A 24,115-nucleotide genomic window follows, 5' to 3' on the forward strand; every position below is an offset into this window, starting at 1 on the left:
TGTGTGGGAAAAACAACTTTTTCATGTAAATATTCTGTATTATTGTTTGTAGCATTTTGGGATGTATGGAAGCGATTATGTAGCATAAATAAAAAGCAAAGTCAAAACCAGAAATGCTTTTTCATTTTCAAAATGAAGCTGCATTTTTTGACTCAAAATTAAAATGAAAAAGCAATATTTCAAAATCCTTTTTCATTTTATACTTAAAACCGCTTATTCTGTGTCATAATTAAAACGAAAATGCAAAGAGGGGATTGCATTTGCATTTTAACATCCACCCCGCGCAAGTTGTCACAATATTCAATTCGAAAAAGCATTAGCAGAGGGGAGGCGGGGCGATGACGTCACTGCTTTCTCCGTGTGTCCGGCTGCTGACTGACGCACACACACGCACCAGGAGCAGACTGTTAGCGGCAGAGACGAGGGTTTTGTGATGGTTGTGAACTTCTGATGAGTTTCCACAGCTTTTCAGGACTACATAGCAGCATGTCCGCCTTCTGCGGTCCTCCTCCTGACGCACCGCGGACAAGCTTTTTTCTGCGGACCGCCAGCTGCCTTCGCACAGCGGAGCGCGAAGCTCCGATGATCGCTGAAGGCGGAAATGCTGCTGCGATCTCAGAAACCATCATATGAATTTGTGTTTCCAGTGGTGTCCAGAACAAAATAAAGACTGATGTCATTCCCACATATTTACACATTTATCTGCAGCTTCGTGGTGAATTTGCTGTTTGATGACAGCTGGAGCCCCATCATCAGACAGCAGATCTCTCGATGCTAAACGTTTCTGGTTGGACCAAAAACACTCACTCAGCGCGAAGCTGCAGGAGACTATCTTCATAATGTGCTTTTATTACAGTTATGCTAATATTTTACTGCCTGCTCTGCTCCATCATATGTTTTTAAATCCGTGCGGTCAGGCGACGCTAAAGTTGGCTTACGATTCAGCTTGTGATTCGCGAGGGAGCTAAAGGAACATTCTGCTGCATTTTTCACATTAAGATTACGTAAAACCGGGTCCTGTTCAAAAACCGCTGGACCCGGCCAGCTCAAACCTGGATTCCTGGATCTTAATAAATCAGCAAATTCACCGCGAAGCTGCAGATAAATGTGTAAATATCTGTGAATTACATAGTCTTTATTTTGTTCTGGACACCACTGGAAACACAAATTCATATGATGGTTTCTCAGATCGCAGCAGCATTTCCGCCTTCAGCGATCGTCGGGAGCTTCGCGCTCAGCTGTGCGAAGGCAGCTGGCGGTCCGAAGAACAAAGCTTGTCCGCGGTGCGTCAGGAGGAGGACCGCAGAAGGCGGACATGCTGCTATGTAGTCATGAGAAGCTGTGGAAACTCATCAGAAGTTCACAACCATCACAAAACCCTCGTCTCTGCCGCTAACAGTCTGCTCCTGGTGCGTGTGTGTGCGTCAGTCAGCGGCCGGACACACGGAGAAAGCAGTGACGTCATCGCCCCGCCTCCCCTCTGCTAATGCTTTTTCGAATTGAATATTGTGACAACTTGCGCGGGGTGGATGTTAAAATGCAAATGCAATCCCCTCTTTGCATTTTCGTTTTAATTATGACACAGAATAAGCGGTTTTAAGTATAAAATGAAAAAGCATTTTGAAATATTGCTTTTTCTTTTTAATTTTGAGTCAAAAAATGCAGCTACATTTTGAAAATTAAAAAGCATTTCTGTTGATCCATTTTAATTGTCAAATGAGACATTTCTAAATGAATTATGCTACACATTTACCAGAGAACTGTTAGAAAATGAAATGTCAAATACCATTTTCATTTTAATTTTAATTAAGTGACAGAATAAGCTGTGTTGAGGAAGGAAATGAAAAAGCATTTTGGTGGATTGCTTTTTCATTTTATTTTTGAGTCAAAAAATGCAGCTTCATTTTGAAAATGAAAAAGCATTTCTGGTTTTGACTTTGCTTTTTATTTATGCTACATAATCGCTTCCATAGGGATGAAGGGATTTATCCTTAAATGGTGTGGAATTATTATATGTTTTTTTCTTTCTTTCTTTCTTTTCTTTGAAATGGTTGGCAGAAATGGCCATAATGACAGGAAAATGCCTAATCAGAGGTCTATTGAGAATTCAGCTTAATGGGAGGGGCTTAGACTATATAAGAGGGAGAGGTTAGTTGCCGCGGGCGGGCAATAAACGAAGACATGAATGCAGTGGCGGTTCTACCCTGAATTACTCCCCGGGCGAGACCCTCCCCAGGCGCCCCCCCCCCCCCCCCCCATAGTCACAACAGAACTTTGTTTGTCTTTGTCAACTGACATGTTATATTGTCATTGAAATTAAGAAGTGGATACAAAAGATGTCAGAATTCTGAACAGCATTATAATAGTTATCAGAACACAAAAAATAAAAGACCATAAGCATGGCAAAAATACAGTTAGCTAAGAAATATTAAATCAATATTAAATAAATAATATAAAATAAATATTTTAAAAACATTTATGAATTGGAAATTTAAATTGTCATGTTCTATATCGATCTCTACTTCAGAGAATAAAAATTAGCTCATGTTTTCCGTCTTCAATCCTTTGATTGGAAAATTTTTAGTTATGACCTGTTGAATTATGTTTTGTCCCCATAGATTTGCAGTAAATGGTAAATATTCATTTTTAAAACTACCTACAGATTTATGGAAATTCTATTGGCTAAAAATATAATCCCACATTTGTAAAACAAATAAAAAATAAACTTCATATGCAGGCTCCAAAATTAACCCCTAAATCCCCAGTTAAATGTCAAAAAAACATTGGGAAAACGTTTAGGCTGCCACAAATGATTATTAAATTAATGACCAATCTCAAATTATTTGCCCCATTAGCATCTTATGGCAGCAGCAGCATGCTGTGTAACCATCACAGCTTTTTTAACATTATGAGCTAGTATACAACAGCAAAACCCAACAAAACCTTTGTGTTACAGCAGAGCAGACAGACACATGAATCATAACTAATGTTACAAGTTAAGGCAGAGCAAATTTTTAAGAATAAAATCTAAAAAAAAAAAAAAAAAAATGACGCTATTTGCAACATTTGGGCCTACTTCAGTGTTGGTCATCGACCAAAATAAAGTTTTCATCGGCAACGTTGTTGTAGGGCAGGTAGCATTAGAATTTAGAAAAAACATGCATCAAGCTGTGAGGACTTACCCTTTTCTTTATCTCTTTTCTCCTCTTCTTCTTTTCTTTTCTTTCTAAATTGGGCACCAGATGGCTTTGACCTTTTTTTCTCCATATTTTAGATGTTTTTGGCGTTTGTTTGGCATAAATGTCCTCACGTCACGAAGAAGACATCAAGTCCGTCGACTGAACCAACTGTCACCTTAGTGACAGCATTGTTTTGTGTTGCCATTTTTTCATTTGGGCATTTAACACAAAATTAACCCAAAAAAAGCAGAATATATTTTCTATACCTTTATTAAAGTGTAGGTTATAGAATGTCACCTTATGACTGACTTATAAAAAGGTTTTATGAAGTAGATTCAAACCCCCGCCCTTGTCCCCACCTAGCCACTTAATTTGGAAGCGTCCCACAATTGAACTGATTCCCCGCAGCCCCCCCCCCCCCCCCCTTTCTTCACACATTTCCAGCAGGAGCGCGTGCAGCTATAGCCAGGGGCGCTGATTCGCTACATGACGGCGCAGTCGCAGTTTTTACTTTTATTTTTTTCATCAAGCCCGCGACCGTCGCCTCCCCTGAAAGATGAGCCCGCCAGGTTTTGCGCATGCGCAAACGCGGTGGCGCTCCGTGCTCCCCCCGCGCTCCCTCCCTTCTTCTTCACACACATTTGTGTCTACTTCTCAAAGACAGGAGAGCGCACAGCTGCGGGGCGAGGGCGGCGGCGCGGCCAGGTTCAGGCTGTTACAAACTCACAAACTGTGACATAAGTAAACCAATAGTGGTGCATATAATATTTTACAAGGGCTGAGCCGCCGGTGCCGCCCCCCTTCAGTTTTCCGCCCCAGGCCACCGCCCGGACGGCCCGTGCCTAGAACCGCTACTGCATGAATGTGCCCCTCTCCTGTGTAATGCTGTTGAACGTATGTAAAATTTCACTGAGGATTATTGCACTTGGGGAATTGTGGAGAAAAATAAACCAGTTGCAATTGGAACACGACTGCCTGGATCTGTGAAACACCCATCCTCATCACACTATACAAATACGCGTTTTGTTCCTGCGGGACGGGAGACGATACAAAATCAATGCATCTCTATTACTGTGCGGGACTAAATTCTCTGAGTTTTGCGGGTGCGGGCGGGAGTGTAACGGATATGTTGCGGGAGCGGATGGGATTGGTCAGAAATTCAGCGGGCGCGGGCGGGACCGGGATGAAGAAAATAGTCCAGCGCAGGGCTCTAGTGTGGACCTTCTCCACATGCTCCCCATTAATATGGAGGGGGGCTGGGTCTGCGCCATGTTTCCTTAAGTCGACGATGATCTCCCCAGTTTGCCTGGTGTTCAGGGTGAGGTTTTTCTCTGTGGACCAGGTTGTCAGCTTCAGGACCTCGTCTCTACAGGCAGAATCATCACCAATGGGGATGAGTCTGACCACCGTGGTGTCGTCGGAAATCTTGACGATGCTGCTGTAGTGGGCTGAGCTGCAGTCATGCGTGTAGAGGCAGTACAGCAGGGGGCTTAGCACACAGCCCTGTGGGGCGCCGATGCTCAGTGTGTGGGTGGAGGAGAGGTGGGGGCCGAGTCTCACAGTCTGTGATCGGTTTGTGAGGAAGTTGTTAATCCAATTGCATGAGGGGGGGGAGTGAGCAGTTTGTCGCAGAGTCTGTCCGGGGTTATTGTTTTGAACGCAGAACTGTAATCCACAAAGAGCATCCGGACGTAGCTCTGCTGCTGCTTCAGGTGGTTCAGCGCAGAGTGGAGAGCCACAGCTACGGCGTCCTCTGTGGATCTGTTTCTTCGGTGTGCAAACTGGTGGGGGTCCAGGTCTATGGGAAGGTGGTCCCTGATGTGCGGGAGGATTAGCCTATAGATTTTATCATATCATATATATCATATATCATATATTTTAATAATGAGTTTGATAAATCTGTTTGAAAGTTTTATTGTATCAACTTCTATGATGCTTGAAATAAATCAATCGATCGATCGATCAATCAATCAATCAATCAATCAACCAATCAAGCAAACAAGCAAGCAAGCAAGCAAGCAATCAGAAATGGTTTTATTTAATAGTTTTAATATAAAACTCACAACTAAATCTTTCACATTTTTAGCGTTGCTTATTATTGGATTTTTTGGGATATTTATCTTGTGAAGTTAGCTTCCCATTTACATTTCTTTCAGAAGGGAAGTCTGGGATGGAAAAGAGATAAAAACATGAATCCAAAAATATCTCTGTGAAAATTCTAACTTTAGCAAATTTGTTTTTTCTGTGCCGGAGCTTCACCACACAACAGACATAAAAGACTAAATGACAAAAGAAGATGCTAAAAAAAAAAAAAAAAAAGGTTTCCGTTCTGCAAAAAAACACAGACAGGAAGACGTCAGCAGAATGAGCCCCTCAGCTAGCTTTTATGTGATGAACTAACCTCACATTACTTTGCAGAATCAGTTTCAGAAACAGGAGAAAAGAGTAAAATGCAGTTTCTGTGGTGGATCACAATAAAACAACCCAAATAATGTTTTTCTGTGTTCAACTGTTCATTAAGAAAAACCAACACACCTGCCTTTGTCCCTTATGGGCAAGGTAGCCACGGTAAAAATGAAAATCTTACCCAAAGTTAATTATCTCTTCTCAATGATTCCCACACAACCGCCATTAAAATGGTTCAAAACATTAGACTCATCCATATCAAGCTTTCTATGGAACAATAAACCTGCAAGAATTAGTCTAAAAACTTTAAAATCTGCAAAAAGCTGTGGAGGATTAGAATTACCTAACTTCCACAATTACTTTCTTGCAAATAGATTACAATATATCTTAAAATGGTTAAAAAATAATCCAGAAACTAACTCATGGTTAGACTTGGAACAGGCGTTATGTGGAAAGATCAACCTGTCAGATCTTCCATTTATTAGCCAAATAGTTAAAAAACAGGATTGTTTCAAAAGTATTAATATAAATGCCACTTTAACAGCCTGGTGGGAATTTCTCAAAATATCAAAATCATCAATTCAACCGTGCAAAATGACACCCATCTGGAACAACCCAGACATCCTCATAAACAAAAAAATTATCCACTTCCCAGCTTGGCAAGCAGGGGGCATAAAACAACTAGAGCACGTAATTATTGATAGAAGATTCATAACTCCCCAGGAACTTCAAGACAAACATGGAATATATAACTTCTTGGCATATCAGCAACTTAAATCAATTATTACTAAAAAGTTTAAATACAGAGACAACGATTTAAAGCTACCAGATGTAGTTACCACTCTGATCAATTTCTCAATGAATAAAACTCTCTCCAAAATATACAAACTTTTATGCAATTTAGATAACAATATTTCACTTCCGACAACAAAATGGGATGCGGATTTGAGCATCAGCACAGATGAAAGTTTTTGGTCAGAACTTTGTCTAAACACCTTTAAAATGACAAAAAGTCCAAATCTGCAGCTAATCCATTTCAAAACTCTTCACAGAATTTACTACACTGGACAGAGGATGTTCAAGATGGGTCTCAGTAACTCAGACATTTGTCAGCACTGTGACAGTAATCTACCCGACAATTACATGCATGCACTATGGTTCTGCACGCCTGTCCAGGCTCTCTGGCGGCAGGTATGTGCCGATCTATCAGTCTGGCTTAAGGTTTCAATCACAGCTTCACCGTCACTTTGTGTGCTTGGTGACATGAGTGCCATCGATGTAGAAGGAGGATTAGGCTCTATCATTTTCATAACTCTTTGCATTGCTAAAAAAACTATTTTAATAAATTGGAAAAGCAAAAAAAATATAAATATAAGTCAACACAGAAATCTGCTGCTTGATCATATCAGCTTGGAAAAAATGTCAGCCCAAAGTTCAAGTAACTTCGAAAGAATTCGGTCTCTCTGGTCTCCCATAGCTAACTCCGTGACTTAGGGGGTGGGGGGGGCATGGTCGTCGCTGCTCCTTGCCCTTCTGCCGTGGGCCGGGGTGGGGGTCGGGGCCTCCGGTGCCTGGCGGGGGTTGTTGGGGGCTCCGTTGGTCGGGGGATCGGGTCCGGCGCCTGGGTGGGTCGGGCTGGGGCGCTGCGTGGTCCTTTGGGCTTGGGTGTGGGGGTGCGTGGTGGGGGGGTGGGGTGGTGGTCTGGCCTGGCTTGGGGGGGTGGTCCCTTTGCCTGTGCTGGGGGGGGTTGGCGGGGGGCGCTGCTCGGGGGGGGGGGGGGGCAGCGGCGCTGGATGGGCTTCCCATCTGCGCCTGGGGCTGGGATCGGCCCTTCCCTGGCTCTGGGGCGGGACGGGACAACCCTCTTGGGGCCCCCGGTCGCTCTGGGTGTCCTCCGCTTCGGCTGCGGGGTCTTGGGGGGGTGGGGTGGGGGGTCTTGTCGGCCCTGACCTGTGGGGGGGCATTCTGGGGGAGGGGGGGGGTCCACTATTGGTACGGGGCAGGGGGGGTTGACGGGTCGGGGTCTCCGCTGAGGCCATCGGCGGTTTCCCCGGCCGGTTGGCTGCCTCGGTCCCGTCGAGGCCTGACCAGAGCTCTTCTAGGGCCGGCGTTTGGGGGTGGGGGCCTGGGCTTGCTCCGGGGGGGGCCGGCGCTTTCTGGCTCCTCTCTCTCTGTGTGGGGGGGGTGGTGCTGGGCCTGGGGTGTCGGCGCCTCCGGGGGTGGGGCCCCTGGGCTGGGTGGGCCTGGCCCCCTTGCTGGGGGGGGGGCGGGGGACAGCTGTTTGACCACCGGGAGACAGTCTATCAGTTGTCCCCAACTTACCCCCTTCCTCATATAACCTCATAATAGGGTGAGGGGGTGGGGGGCTTAGCCTGCGATGAGCCTTGGGGGGGGGGGTTTACTAGGCAGTGGCCCCCCTCCTATAGTTGCCGTATGGAGTGGGCCCCCCCTCTTTCGGTTTTACTTGCACCTTAGACATGTAGGGCCCTTGGTAGGGGGGGTGCTTGGACATCACTGCCAGCAAGCAGCGGATGTCCTCCTAGCACCCTACCCGCCAATTTTAACCGCACCTTAGACATTTAGGGCCCCTTGGTGGGGAGGGTGAGGGGACGTCACTGTGAGTAATCAGGAGATGTCCCCTTAGTGCCCTACCCGCCAATTTTAACTGCACCCCCCTTAGTACACACACTCCTCCCCCCTCAATATATACATCCCAACATAAACACACACACATGCACACACACACCATCTCAAACAAACATACACGCACACACATTTTGCAAGGAAGGTGGGACCTGGGTCCATCTGTCCCCTGCCTCTTCCCTGGTGGGGGGTGCGGGCCCCTTCGCCCGGGGCCCGGCGGTGCTCTCTCCGCGCGGTGGGGGAGTTCACATTACATCTGAGCCGGGGGTGTCTGGTCCCTGGGGGGTGGGTTCTGGTCCTTGCTCCTGAGTGCTGGGCCCCGCTAAATTTCCAACTGTGGCCGAGCCTGGTCGGGCCATATTTATAACACCCCTTGTGGGCCCTCTTTTTTTTTCCCCGGGGTTCCCCCCTCCTGGGCGGGGGCGGCGGGCCCCCTGCCTCGCTCCTCCCTGGACCAACCGTGGGCCGGGCGGATGGCTGCCTGGAGTGCGGAGCAGGTCTCCCTTGGGGGGTCCTGGCTCGTACCTGGGGTTGGGGCGGGGGGATGCCCGGAACTCCTGGGTGGTGGTGGGGTGCTCGTTTGGGGCTGTGGGCGTCCTTCTCCGGTGGGGCTCTGCGTTGGGTTCTCCCGGCGCGGCGGGGGGGCTGCTCTCCTGGTTGGGCTGGGGCGGCGCTCTCTTTCCCTCCGTGCTTCCCTGGCCTCTGGCTCTGGGGGCCTTGCGGCGGCCCTGCTGGCCCTGGCCTGGGTGGCGGGCTTGGTCGCCCGGGCGGCGGTTGTTCCCTGCCGGTTCCCGTGTGGCGTTGGGGGGATTCCGGCTGCCGCTGCTGCTGCGGTGGGGGTCTTGGGGTGGGGATGGCTGGGCACTCTCCCTCCTTCTTTTCAAGTTCCACCATCCATTTTAGAAGAACATAAAACCTCACCTGAGCACTGGTGTTAGCTCACCTTTGCACTAATAGCTTGCATGACTGAATGACTGAAATGTTTCACACTAGTTGGTTTTAAGGCATAAGTATGCGTGTGTGAACACTATCTGTTTTGTGTACATGCCGACAGGTGGACATTTTTGCAGCTAGCAGGTGTGTTTATAACATTTGAGTGTGTGTGTGGACGGGCCCCGCCCTTTTTGTACTGCATTTGAACCTTACCATAATGATTAACAACCAGTAAACTTGTTGCTGTATGCTGCTTCATGGTCTTATCCCCCTTCCCCTCCTATTATCACCCCCTACCCCCCCTCTCTCTAGCGTCCCTCTCTCTTCTTCCCCTCTTTCCTTTTCCGTCCGGTCCAACACCAAAGATTTTCAGACATGATTGAAATTAATAAAGTTTGGCCTCAATTACAAAAGGGGTTTATTCAGACATACCTTTGGTTTGTCAGAAGATTAATAACCCCTCTTGTTAAAGCAAAATATGTACAACACAAGAGGCCCTCAGCTCTCGTCTGTCTGCCCAGCTGTTGGACAGGACAAGTTAAAAAAAAAAAAAAAAAAAAAAAAAAAAAAAAACCCAACACACTTGCCGTTTTAAATCTAAACCAACGAAAGACTCAGCTTCCTTGACCATCTCCATCAGAGGCAGGATGGTTCAGAAGCAGGTAGCTTGAGGCTCAGCTCATTTGACCTGTTTTGTCAAAACTGAGAGTCCTTTTTCAAGCTATGGGTTTTTATCTGCTCCTGATTCAACATGATATGAAGGAACATATCCTCAGAAACACAGTTTTAAACTTAAACTATATATATATATATATATATATATTTAAAAAAAAAAGCCCCTCTCACCCTCCACGGTAGTTTGTCCTCCAAGCTCGGGTCCTCTACCAGAGGCCTGGGAGCTTGAGGGTCCTGCGCAGTATCTTAGCTGTTCCTAGCACTGCGCTTTCCTGGGCTGGATGGGTTGGTCCTGTGATTCTTGACCCTGGTTCCCTTTCATGATTTTTCCTGCTATCAGAGAACAGACAGAGATGGAGACGCTGCGTCCCTGCTGCTGAGAAAACATGTTTACAACCTCAACTGAAGATCGTTGGAAAACTGTGTCAGACGCTTATGTAATCTGATGTAAAGCTGACATTTACACCCAACTTTGATCACCTACAATCAACGCATCAGATGCAATGTACTCAAGTGTTTGTCTTTTTTTTTTGTTCAGTTTTATGTGGCACTTGAGTACAAAAACAGAATAAAATGTCATTTAGTTTCAATTGATGTTCAATGAACATCAATTGTTCATTTATGATGCCGACGGAAATGACCCGAATTCATTCATTCATGATTGAGGGCACAAACTGATGCGTATTAAGTAAAATAACTTACATACTATTATTAATTATGAATTTAGCTTTAAAAGTATATATGATAAATGAAGGGCATCAAATTGGTCAGGACCAACTCTGATCAGATGCATCCAGTTAGAGTTTTAGAATGCACTTTGATCAAAATGATCATAAGAGGCATTGAGGAGCTGATTGTTTTCTGACACCAAAGTTATTCTCTCAATGAACCAAATCAGTCCAGTACTAACCAGCCGGGGGCATCCTGTCCCACAGTCGATGTCCCTCCGATTCGTTAAAATTTTCAGTTGTTGGTCCATTTGATCATACCTTCACAACATAGCTGATTTTATCTGCAAAAGCAAACATCTGCAAAAGGCATAAAATTATGTGTAAAGATAAAAAAAATCCTTCTGAGCTTGAATTAAGCTTAATTTAACTGCTAATTCAACACTCTCACACACAACTAGGGCAATTTAGAGATACCAATTCCCCTGTGAGGCACCATTGACTGTAGGGCCGCTCCCGTTCAAGTACAGCACCACTAAAGGAATACACTATCTAGTAAAACACTTCTGTGAGCCAGGCATGATTGACATAGAACCAATCTGTCCGAAAAGACACCGCAGGGGGACTATAAATTTGAACCGCCATGAACCAAGACCTGTAAATTGATACAAAGCTTAACATTCATAAATCCGGCGTTTCCATCTGGCATACTATGATACAAGCTTAAGTAACATACATGAATTAGAAGCTTCCATCTGACATGCTATGATACGAGCTTAACGTCCATAAATTTGACGCTTCCGTCTGGCACACTAATGTATTTAAACATCCATAATCAAAGAAGTTATTTTCCTTTCTACTGCTAATATGTTGGTCGATTTAAGCCTGATGTCTCTTTGGAATGCGGAGGAGGGCCACCACCCCATCACTTTCAGTCCAGAAATAGGTATGTGGAGTGCAGCCGTCGTTGCGGAACCTACTCTCAAGGCGTGTAGGGTGCGCGATCTGCAGGGAAGCTGCAGGACGAGCAGAGACTGTGGATCTTGGTAGCCAGCCAACTTTTTGCCAAGGGTTTTTTGCTATCCACCAGAAACGGAAGTGCGGACCAGGCTCGGGAAACAATGCATGGATAAAAGACAAAAAGCAGTATCAGTCTTGTCAATGAGTAAATGAATATCTTAGTAGAACTGGTCAGTTTTAGAATGTTTGAAATAAATGGAATAAATGTGCTCTTAAACAACAAATCAAAGAAAGTAAAATCAAGTGAGTTTAAAGAGAGGGTTTTATTTGTGTGTTCACCACACCTTAAAGCCATCAGAAGCATAGATTCCAACAGAGAATCAACATAGTGAGATATGGAACCTGCACGTAATTTTAGCACCAAAAATTTTATATGCACCAATGGTAAAGAGAGAGGTAACCTTTTGTCATTTCCGGAAAGACGCCATCAAAAAGACCATCAAGGAGCAGGCGAATGGAAGGGCGTCCAAGGAGATTCATAGATGAGGAAGTTGGACATCTCATGTAGAAATGGACTGCAGCTCGGCTAGATTTGATGCTTTGTACTTGATCTCGGCGGTTTTCAAATAGGTGGACAATAAAAGCGCAGACTACTGGAATATTAATTGACAAAGGGGTGTCTGGATACTAGCAAAGGAAGAACAATTTGAGATCCATGGGGGATCATTGGTTTTAATAGTATTTTAGCCGGGCTGAACCTCATGTGCATTTTGAGGCTGACAACAACAAGTCTCTAAATGGAGATACTCTTAGTAGAGTGTCATCGGCTTAAAAGCAGGGCAGACAGAGGATTGACTTGCAGACACAAATTTTAACTCTTGGAATTTGAAACAAGAGTGTCAGTGAATTTGCTTATCGTATAAAGTTATTTAAACACTGAACCATATCAACCGACACATTAAACTACTGATCATCACACGTCTTCAACAACCTTTGTTAATCTTAATGGCTGTATTCTCTGTATTCTCAGAGTCTCTCGCGACTGTAGAGATTCAACGACTGGGGAATAAAGAGGGAAAATTGACCACCAAGAAATCATCAAGAAGATGCAAAACGAAGGGGAGCCCATATGATTACACAAAGTCCAGCACGGGGCTTCTGACAAAATGGTCTTAAAAAAACCATGAATGCTATAACAGCCAAAAGGTAAACAGACAAAGAATACTTTGAGCCCCACCTAACGCCAAAAAGATCCTACTGGGAGGGACGGAGAGGCAAAACAGCGAAAGCATCTGCAATATACGCCTTCCACGTCCATGCACTGCATCCGGTGGAAATAATCATGGAGGAAGGGTGGAGCAGAGCCAGACAGCTGAGCATGCGGTTGTGACGACAAAAACATCACTGATTCCGGACCAAGTGAATTAAAACTAGAAGGAGCTGCATTTCCAAAAGAAATGCAGGGTTGAATGTATTGCTGAATGAAAGCGGAATTTTCTGAAGAAATGGCTAAACTGTTGAAAAATTAAAGAACACAAAATGGCTGCCAAACCGTCGCCATCCCATAATGTTTCAAAACCTTTGTCGTAGTCCAAAGCCTTGTGATCATTTTAACGTTTGAATGGTGTCTCCAGCTAAAAGTATGTTGAAGTTACAATGGTTGAAAAAAGCAAAAGATTTCAAGGATTCCCCATGTATTTCAATGGGGGCATAAATCCTGGAAAATCCTGGAATATCTTGAAAAGTTCAAGGACCAAAAGTTATAGCAGGAATAAGCTAAGAGCTAAACATTTTAATAGAAGGTTAAGCAGGTGAAAATTGTAGAAGGAGTTTAGCGCAAGGATTCCCCATGTATTTCAAAAGAGCCAAAAGTCCTGCAACTCCCTGGAATATCTTGATAAATGTCAAGGATTTGAAGGGCCGTAAGTCTTAGCGGGAAGGAATGAGCTGAAAGAGCTGAATTGTTTAATAGCAGAATGGTTATAATAGGTGAAAAACTGTAAAAGGAGTTAAGCGCAATGTATTTTAATCGAGAAAAAACTCCTGGAAATCCTGGAATATCTTGAAAAGTTAAAGGATTTGAAAACCAAAAGTCATAGCTGGAATAAACTTAAAGAGGTGAACATTTTAATGGTTGAAAAGTTAAAAAAGCTGAAAAATTGTAGGAGTTAGGCTGCAAAAAACGGCTGAAGATAATATAATAAAGAAAGAGAAACAGGAAAACAAAGGGTTGAATGCTTTACAGCTGTTAATCAATGAGAAAAGGGGCCACATGATGCTGCATAAAAGAGTCAAAGACAAGTAAAATGTCCACAGATGAGGGACAGCTCCAACAACTGACCGATCCAAAAGCTGGTTAAACTATGGGATGTACATAGCAGCCTTAGCAGAAAAAGAAACAAAAACAGAGAGCCGCCATAACAAAGCCAGCATCGAAATGACAGCCAAGAATCACATACGGCTCCTAAATAACAAAAAGGGTAAACACAAACAATAGAGAAAAACGCCAAAAGTCATGACAAATACAGAGCGAGAAACCCATCCTAGAAGAGAACCATCGGCCTTAATAACCACGAAAAAGACCCCACAATCCCCAAAACAGGAACCAGACGACGCAGAGCCACACAGCATAATCTGAACCAGGTGCACATCACTACTTTTAAGAAAAGGAACTGCAATTCCCAGGGTGACGTCAAGCAGAGAACCAGGAAGAGCCGCAATGTGGAAAAGCCTCAACACTTAAGAAAACACAGGAAGAGGGCAGCATGGCATGCTCACCATTTAGATTCCGGTGATCACAGCGTCCAGGGAGGCCCTGACATCTCCGGATCAAGCGCCACTGACAACACAAACACTGCAGGACACTCCCCCCACAGACACATGCCTGAGAATCAACCTGTTCAGACAAAAAAAGATAAGTTTGCTGCTTTATCATCAAATCAAAACTTTATTTATAAAGCACTTTTCATATAAAAGTATAACACAAAGGGCTTTACATCAAAACACAACAAAATATAAAAACAAGCATGACGATTAAAATAAACAAGCACAAAAATTAAAAAATAGGGCCCCCCTCCTCGTGCCTAGCCCCCCCACTCCTTTCACACCTCCCACCCCCTAACTGATGGGGAAAGACAATGAGAAATATGTTGTCCTGTTTTTTAAAGCAGAAAATATGTTTGCCCCATTTGGTTGCAGCTCCTGTCACTGAGGCACAGTAGACAAAATTCTGAGAGTTTTCATTAATTGCTGATGCTGGTTGATAGAAAATCCCATCTGATCATTGACATAAACCTGTATTGTGACACCAACATAGGTCTTGGTGCGCCAAGGTTAGCAAACTTCAGAATACCTGCCTCCATGTTCTCACGCCAAAAACTGTCATCATGGTCACTACAGCTCACAGGGCTCCAGACTGCGACCAAATGGTCACATTTTGCGACCAAAATTTGAGAGTGTGCGACTGAATTTTACATCCAGTCGCACATGTGCGACCAGTAAATTTGCCTCCCCCACCCTACGTATTTTTTATACATTATACGTGGAAGGGGCACATCATGTCATGGAGTCGATGACGTAACAGACCCAGTTGTTGAAACCCGGAAATATCAGACTCAGGAACTTGGTTGGAGGCCCATCGAGACGACTGTTGTTGTGATTTTGGGCTATACAAATAAAATTGAATTGAATTGAATTGAATTAAATTTAATCACTGTTACTTGGCCAAGGAATAAGCGTAGAGCTTGGAAGCAAGAGAGTCTGGCATGAAAACTCCAGTGGAGAATCCTGAAGAGCGCCTGAGGATCTGCGCTGGGAAATCAGTGAGTGCGAGGACGCGCAGTTGCGAGCGATCCCCAGCGCAGCAAGGAGGACTGCGTGGCTTGAGCAGCATGAGATGAGGAGGAACCAGCGGCACCGTGGAGGGACAGACCTGAAGGCGTAGAACAAGGCAAGGTAAATATGTGGCTTAACTTGGCAAAAAACTAGACTTAACTTGAGACCAGGCGTAGGCACCGGAGAGAGTGTAACGGACTGGCGTAGACTCTTCTTCTTTCTTCTTCTTTTGGTTTTATTGCGGGCGGCACCATCGTAAAGGTGCATTACCGCCACCTACTGCATTGGACTATAGGTCAGAGTGGGGACTACCTAACCAACCATACCGAGAAACAAATAAAATAAAAATAATAAAAAAATAAATAAATAAATAAATAAAATAAAATAAAAATCCCTCACCCATCCCTAGATTCTCCCCCATAACCTAGTTCTCTTCAAAAAACCTATAATCACACCATGTAACTTTTCCTCCCCTCCCAAAAGCTTCTTTAAACTAAGGTGTTCACCCTCTTTCAACCGTACCCTTCTTTCCAGTTGTCGTCTTTCCTCCCCATACAGTTCACAGTGACATAAAACGTGCTCAACTGACTCTTCCCCTTTCCCACACTCACACAAACCAGTTGGGTGTTTCCCTATGAGATGCAATGTATTATTTAAACCAGTGTGACCCATCCTCAACCGTGATATTATGCCACGATCTCTGGTGTCTACTCTGATATTCAGACCTCTCCCTACTTTGTCCTGAATTCTAAATAAATGTCGACCCTTCCCCTCCCTTTCCCATTGTGTCTGCCATTCGTCCATAATATGCCTCCTAATAATCGCCCTTATTTCTGTTCTAGCTAATGGAATTTCCATCTCCATACCTCGTTTCAACGACCTTTTAGCCAGAAAATCAGCCATTTCATTTCCCTCCACCCCCCTATGTGCTGGTACCCACATAAATCTAATGTTTATTTTCAATTTTTCCAACCTGAACAAACTCTCATAAATTTCATACAATATATCTGATCTGCTATCAGAATAGTAAGACTTCAGAGACATAGAAGCTGACAATGAGTCTGAACAAATAATACCATCTCCAACTCTATTCTGTTCTAACCAGCTTAAACTATATGATATTGCCAACATTTCAACTGTAAAAACTGAAAGATCCTTTTGCGTCTTAATTCCAAAATATTTCCCCAATGTAGGGATACAGAAAGAAAAACCAGTTCTCATTGTGTCTGTATCTTTAGATCCATCTGTATATATAGGGATAAATGAAGCATGGACCGTGTCTAACCTATCTGCTTTTATCTCATCTCAGTTTCCCTTCCCTTTGCTACCCTCCATTGTTCTATGGAGATACAAATCCACTTGTATGGTTGGAAAAACCCAGAAAGGAGTGGTCGGGTACAAAAATGTCTTAACTAGGGTTTTACCATGAATGTTTGCTTTTCTCGCAAAACTAGCTAATTTCCAAGCAATACTTTCTTTTGACCCATTACCACTTTCCCAACAAGGAGCAATAGCTCTCCTAACCATGTGTTCTACATCTACACAACCCTGTATTTTCACCCAATAATTAAGCATCAGTTGTTTGATTCTGAGAGTCAATAGTTCCCCCATTTCTGGCGTACAATGCTGGGATGGAACTCCTTAAGAAGGTCTGCCGGTGATGAGGTGAAGAGGTGCAGCTGGTTCCAATCAGGGAGCAGGGAGGGGAGGCAGCTGACGGAGGCACTGTGACACATCAATGATCTATGAAATGAGCAATGAAATAATAAATGAGACGCGAGCGCACACGCACGCAAACACACACACATACTCATGAAACGCGAGCACACACTCGTGTTTCATTGAGTGATGCCCGTCTGTGAGGCGGCTAATGCGTGTGAGAAGAATAGGGAAAGTCACTGTAAGTGGATAAAATGCGTGGAGGGGGAGGGGCCTAGAAATAATCAAGCGAGCGTAAACATCTGTGTGAAGAAAACGGAGACAAATATCACAACCTGATATGTGCGTCTGAGCTTTGAGGAAGCGAACTATTGACTCGTTCTTCCGACTTGCGGCTAGCAGGGGTCTCAAACTCGCGGCCCGCGGGCTATTTGTGGTCTCCAAGATGATATTTTGCGTCCCCCGCCTTAGTTTGAAAGTTTAATGTTAATGCGTCCCGCCAGTTTGTATGAATGACACTTTTTCATTCTCCTGTGCGGAGCTGACGAAGCAACTAATCACAGTGGTGTATATGACTCTTGGGGGCGTGACAATGGCCGGGCTTCAAAGCAGTAAAACAGTAAAGGCAGGACATCAGACCACCCCCTTCCCAGACCACATGAACGAGTTCCTTACTTTCCTTTCTAGAACATATTTATTCGCTCGTAATTTTCTGAATACACACAGTCCGTGCTGAACTTTTCTCTGAGACCTGGAGGAGGGTTAAGGTTATGGTTACGGTTAAGCGCGCGGTGGCGTATTAACCTCGATCAAACGGGTCTCATGCACGGCTGTTACGGCAGCACACCGCTCCCCCTTGGAGATGGTCAGCTCAGGAGAAAAAATGTCCCACACCTATATGCGTGACAGCTAACGGGGCTCTAACATTAAACATGTGCGAGCGACAAGATTTAGTCTTAGACATACTGAAAATACGTGTGGATAATGCAACGATAGACGTGTTTAAGATGAACCTTGCCTGGATCTTTGGGGAGACCGGGGGTGGGGGGATACTAAGCACTTGTTCATTCTGAATGTATGGTATTTTCTTTACTATTTGTACTGTCATGACAGTGATGGTGCTGTCAGTTTACCTTGTTGTTGCATCTTCAAAAGTGCAGAATAAAATGTGACACTGAATTTGAAACAGCACATTGTAATTTCTGCATTTATTATTAAAGTATTTATTACTAATACAGTGGAAATTAGTAGATTTGGTTAGCATGTTGATTTACGGTACGTGCCCCTAAATTTTCTGGTTGTCGCCCTAAAATTTTCAGTTGGGGGCCACTGTGCTCCTAGTGAAAAAAGTTAGTCTGGAGCCTTGGCTCATGTTAGTTGTTCATGTGTTTTGTAGAAACCAGACTGCTTGGTCAAAACATGGGTTTGTGTCTTTGGACAATTTTCTTTGGAGTTCAGTAAGCAGGTGAACTCTGGTGGTTTGCATAGAACCAATGAGCTTGTTCCTTTTACTAGTGAATCCTGGTGGAGTTCACTCTACAGTGTGAAAACTCTCTATAGAGCAGCAGTAAATGAAAGACAGGAGGTGACATTTCTTCAGATTAGCAATGAATCAGGATGAGTTTAGAAAATGTCTTATGTTGTTGTTCTAAAGGTGTAGGTTCTGGCCCCTTGCTAACTGTGTGCAAAACACATCGCACAGGGTGTGAATATTATTGCTTACCCTCACGTGTTTTAAAGGTGTTCACTACAACCTGTCGCCTACAGCATGCCCATAAATATGTGTATGAATATTTGATCTCTATATGTTACGGGTTCACAAAGTATTGTATAATTACACAAAATTTTATTTTTTATTTTTTTTAAATTATATCTGGCAATTGAGTTGCATGCCATTAGGGTCCTTCAGACCTGGGTATAAGTTGATGCCCCCCCCCCCCCCCCTTCTTTTTTGAAGTTTTCTAATCAGAAAGAGGTGAGCATGATAGAGATCTGTTTCTTGGTATTTAATGTTGGTGTTAATTTGAACTTTATATTTTTAGTTTTGGGGAATTATCTTAGCGCAGCACGTGCTGACGCCATATTAAAAACAGAATAAACCCAATTGCTCCGAGAAGGTTTCCCCAGTGTCTCATGGCTTCCTGAGGGTGCACAAAATAACACAACGCAGAGCAAAGACGAGAAGCGGTTTGATTGGTGCCGTGACCAGTTCTTCCGATTCATCAGGGGGGCACAAGGTTTCCCCTTGCCTCGCCCACTGTCAAAATCAGGAAAGCTGTCACACTGGAGCTTGTGACTGAACACCTGTTGTGGGCCAAACAGCAATTCGTAGACAAACAGGTTGCAGGCAGTGTAGTTGTAGTTGAGCCTACAAGTGCTAAGACCAGACCAAGATCAGTTATAGTTGGAAGATCGGTTGCTATTCTGAGGGAGGATGGTTGGCTGCCTCTCAAGGTGATCAATCCATCTCACAAGCCGGTAACCATTAAACGCAATGCTAAGTGTTTGGGTAAGTTCCTCATCTTCCGGTGGATGCTATGTTTGGCTCTATTCTTCAAGATCAGGAGGTTGTAGACTATGACCTTTACGTTGAATTCCTGCGCAAGAACATGAAAGAGGGCATGGCCAACGGCAGTGAAACAACTTCCGCATCATTCACAACTGTACAACAGGAAAGCACGTGGTGCACCAACAGATGTGGGTGATCATGTGTTGTTAGCCAACAAGGGTGAACGTGGGAAGAGAAAACTCGCTGATTGGTGGGAAAAACAGTCTATGTTGAGCTTGAAAAAAATGATCAGAGCCAAACTTTTAAGATTCAGAATGGGCAATCGAAAGTTGTTCATTGTAACCTGCTCATTCCTGTCAATTTCCTGCCTCTTCATGATCCTGACATCACTGCCCAGCAGCAGAGTGTTTCCTTGGTTTTAAGCTCGGTGGATGCCAAAGATGACAGGTCTGCAGTAAGTGATGTTTCCTCTGAATCAGTTGAGTTCAGAACAAGAGTGTCATGGTTGGAATTTCCTTTGTATTGGTTTTTGCTTTCCGTTTTGGTCTATGTCATGTTTAAGTTCTGTTTCCTGTTTTATTTTTAAAGGTTTCCTGAGTTTCACTTCCTCTGTCCCAATCTGCCCTGATCATTTTCACCTGTGTCTTGTCATTCCTGTTTGTATTTAAGTCTTGTCTCTGCCTTCCTCTTGTGCTGGTCCATTAATGTCTCTCATGTAATTTCCGTAACATCCTCAACGTCTTTAATGTCTTAAATGTCTCTTCGTCTCTGCCCTCTTCCATGTGTTCATGTTCTGTACCACAGTAAGTTTAGTTTTGTTTTCCTGCTCTGCAGCGCTTTTTGTTAGTAATTAAACCCTTTGCCCTGGAACCGTGTGCCTCCCGCCTCTGCATTCTGGGTCCTTCCTGCTCGCCTGCCCCTCCCAACCTGACAAAGAGTTTAGGTGTTTGAGCTGCCGTCAGCGTCTGAGAATGTTTTGACGATTGAGGATAGCGGTCCACAGTATGTGGATGGTATGCGGTATGTGATGATGCATCTGACGCAAATGTCAACAGTGGACACAGTCCCTCCCGCAGATCTAGAGCTGGACGTTTCCTGAGACCAGTGACTCGACTTTGAAATGATGCACCAGAGATCTGCGTTGGTCTTTTGAATGTAGGAGTGTGATTGAGTTTTTCTTTGATGTTAAAAGTGTGCAACATTTTTGTAATGTTGTCTTTTTTGTTGTTGTTTTGGTGTTTTTTTCTTTACAGGAGTCATGTTCCTTTATACATGCTTTATTTTGTGTAATTCTAGGGGGGTGAATATAACGGCTTCACAAAGTCTTTTATAATTGCACCAAATTTTTTTGTTTTAATATTTTATATCTGGCAATTGAGTTGCATGCCATTAGGGTCATTTAGACCTGGGTATGAGTTGTTGCCCCCCCTCCCCCCATCTCTTCCCTTTTTGCTGTTTTCTACTTGGCAAGAGGTGAGCATGATGGAGATCTGTTTCTTTGTATTTAATGTTGGTGCTAAATTTATATTTTTAGTTTTGAGGCATCATCTGTTGACGCCATATTTGTGAACAGAATTAACACGACTTCTCCAAGAAAGTTCCTCTGGTGTCTCGTGGCTTCCTAAGGGTGCACAAAATAACACAACACAAAGCAGAGGCGAGAAACAGTTACATAGGGGATTATTATGGGTCTACGACCATGATATTACCTGCGGGTCACCAGTGTGTCCTGTCCAGGTTTGACCATTTTTCCCCTGCAAACAGCCCGGATCCACCTGTAAGGACAGTTGGGACTAAAGCTGATCAAACAGATTTATTGATGGAAGATAATGTTCACAGACTTTTAATATATTAGATCACAATTCTATCAAAAATTCTGGTAAACAATTAATTTTCATTAGATCCTGAAAAAGCCTTTGATGGACTGAACTGGTAGTTTCATCTTGCTGTTATGTAGAAATGTAGTTTTGGAGAATCTTAGATCTTCCAGAGCTAATCACATTTAACAAAGACATCATTTAAATTTCACATAGAAACAAATGAAAGAGGAACCAAGCAAGGTTGCCAAACCCCCCTCCTCATTGCAATACTTGTTGAACCCTTTGGTCATAGCATTAATAGACGAGTGGAGGTAATTAATACAAAACACACCATTGAAGACTATGTCCTTATACAGACGATGTTTTTTATTTTCCTCTAAGACCTACAAGCCTTTGTCTACATCTTCATCTATTTCAGACTTCTCTATCAACAAGCCAGTGAAATCAAACAAAATAAATAATCAGTTTCTCTGCAGAATGATCCGATCTTGTGTAGTCAAACTACTTAATGTTTGTGTGTGTGGATAGCAGAGTGTGTAGTTCTGTGTGCTTGTTCACAAAAATGCAGACCTTAACCCTTGTGCTATCCTAAGCACTTTAACATTGGGAGTGGGGTCATCTAGACCCTACTAGACATTGCGCTTAACCTTTTTTCTTCAATGATTTGTGATCTTCACTGGTTTCCATGGATTACATAAAATCCTCTTCACCTTTATCCACCTTTGTCATGGTAGGGAGAACACGTCAATGTAACGGTGGGGTCATCTAAGATAGCACAAGGGTTAAAGCAGCATTACACCCAAGTTAAGACAGCTCGTGACAATTGACTGCATATGAGAACTGCAATGAGTGACCACGCCCCCCTGGGGGTTCTAAAAAGGAAGTACCTGTCGAATCCCACAGACTTCTATAGAGAAATAAACTGTTACTCAGTCATTCTATTGGTCAGAACAACCATTTATGATCTAAAACCTTTTTAACAGTTTCTTGATAATCCTAATTTTTTCCTGATATTTTTTCTGTAGTTAAAATTATTCAAGTTATAAACTGACCAATCAGATGCCTCAATAAAAGTAGGTGGAGCCTGCTGTCCCCCACGTCCAACATGTAAAAGGTTTGACAAATCTCATGCAGCCAAATTTCAAGTGTTAGGGGTGTGGCCTTCCAATAAGCTCACTCTTGATTGGTGATAATGGTTGCCATAGAACAATGACAATCACTGCTTATTGACGACATCTGGCTCTAACTTAGCGGCCACAATATCGTTAAAAAAATTGGCGCTTTAATTGACCTCATTTGTTTGAAAGTGAAAGTGTCTTGAACTTTGAAAGAAGAACATTTCTGAAGGAGGTCAAATATGTTCTGGAGAAACGGTCTATGTTCCACCAACATGACATGTTCTACTGAAACGCAGAAGAAGGCAGAGAAAGAACAGAGTGCATCTTGTCCATTTTTTCTTACATTTGTTGAAGGATGAGACGAGCTGCATCATTCTGAACTAATGGTGAAGCAGAAAGTGACTCATTTGGAATCCATGACAGCAGACCACATGTGACGGTCTAATGTTCCACACTCTGAGGCTTTCAAAGATAAAAACGGCTTCATGTTCTGTAAGAATCGACAAAATCTTACAACCTGATATTCTGATAAGGTTCTTCACTAACTACAGACTGTTTTTGGTTGATACTAATGATAACATTTGATGAAAAATGAAACAAGCTGCAAACATGCAATGATTCAGCACAAAGGATGTGGTCTGATAAAAACAATGATTGGCCTTTGATCAAAGCAGAGGGCGGTACATCTATAAATATCTGTCGGACAGAGACCATCTGAAGCTTAAGTGTGATTTCCTGACACCATGAAGGTTCTGGGACAGTTTCTGCTTTTCCTTGCTCTGGTTTGTGCTGCATCACATGGTAGGAAAATGAATTTATTTATAATTCTCCAACAAATGGTTAAACAGCAACCTGATTTCATTGTACAGTTCAAGGAAGTGTCATCGTCAATGGGGAACTTGCTCCAGAAGGTTCCATGCAGTTCATGGTGTCCGTCCAGAACGAAAACGGTCATGAGTGTGGAGGCTTCCTCATCAGCGAGGACTTTGTGGTCACTGCTGCTCACTGTGACAAGTGAGGAATTAGACTTCACAAATCATCTCATCAAGGCCTGTCAATCAGCTTCTGACTTATAAAACTATAAATAACTGTCCAATTCCTAATCCTTCAGTGGTTTGAAGCACGTCATTCTGGGAGGACACAACTGGAAGAACAGCAATGTCAAGAAAATTGAAATAAGCAACCAATGCAAGCACAAAAATTACAGTGATGTTGGAAATGGTTATGACATAATGCTCCTTAAAGTAAGTATACATTTAGGTAATCCAGAGGGTCTGCTGATAACAAATGCTTATGGTTTTAAGCTTTTCTTATTTCTGCTAGCTGGACCCACCTGTGCTATGGATTCTTCCAATTGAATTATCACTGAACGCTTTTCACCGTCTGAGGAGTTAAAACCGAAAATGTCTGTGTTGCAGTTGGCCAACAAAGCTCCCATGGGACGGAACATTAAAACAATTCCACTGGCAAAAAAGAACATGAAATTGAGTGTAAATCAGGTGTGCTCTGTGGCTGGATGGGGGAAGATGGTGAGCACTGGCGGCCTTGTGGATGACCTGATGGTGGTGAATGTGTCCATCATAGATCACAATGACTGTAAGAAGAGCTGGGGCAAGCTTCCCCCCAATATGATTTGTGCAGGTGGAAAATATACAGACAAAGGATTTTGTCAGGTTGGTTTTCTCAGTAAAACTGTTTGTAAATATCACAG

General features: G+C 43.6%; 1 protein-coding gene across 2 annotated transcripts in view; it reads left to right on the plus strand.

Moving 5' to 3' along the window:
* Positions 1–23,063: 23,063 nt before the first annotated feature.
* Positions 23,064–24,115, plus strand: part of LOC101163727 (kallikrein-7) — a 93,849-nt gene continuing 92,797 nt past the window's right edge. Inside the window, exons 1-4 of one of the 2 annotated variants that reach the window (XM_011473837.3) lie at positions 23,064–23,205; positions 23,274–23,418; positions 23,516–23,648; positions 23,823–24,077. In XM_011473837.3, coding sequence (XP_011472139.1) covers positions 23,148–23,205; positions 23,274–23,418; positions 23,516–23,648; positions 23,823–24,077 — 591 coding nt within the window. In that variant the 5' untranslated portion in view covers positions 23,064–23,147. The remainder of the gene's footprint in view (positions 23,206–23,273; positions 23,419–23,515; positions 23,649–23,822; positions 24,078–24,115) is intronic. The other variant, XM_020702237.2, reaches the window with a different exon arrangement.

Source organism: Oryzias latipes, chromosome 4, assembly GCF_002234675.1.
Source record: "Oryzias latipes chromosome 4, ASM223467v1".
NCBI classification, from domain to species: Eukaryota; Metazoa; Chordata; class Actinopteri; order Beloniformes; family Adrianichthyidae; genus Oryzias; species Oryzias latipes.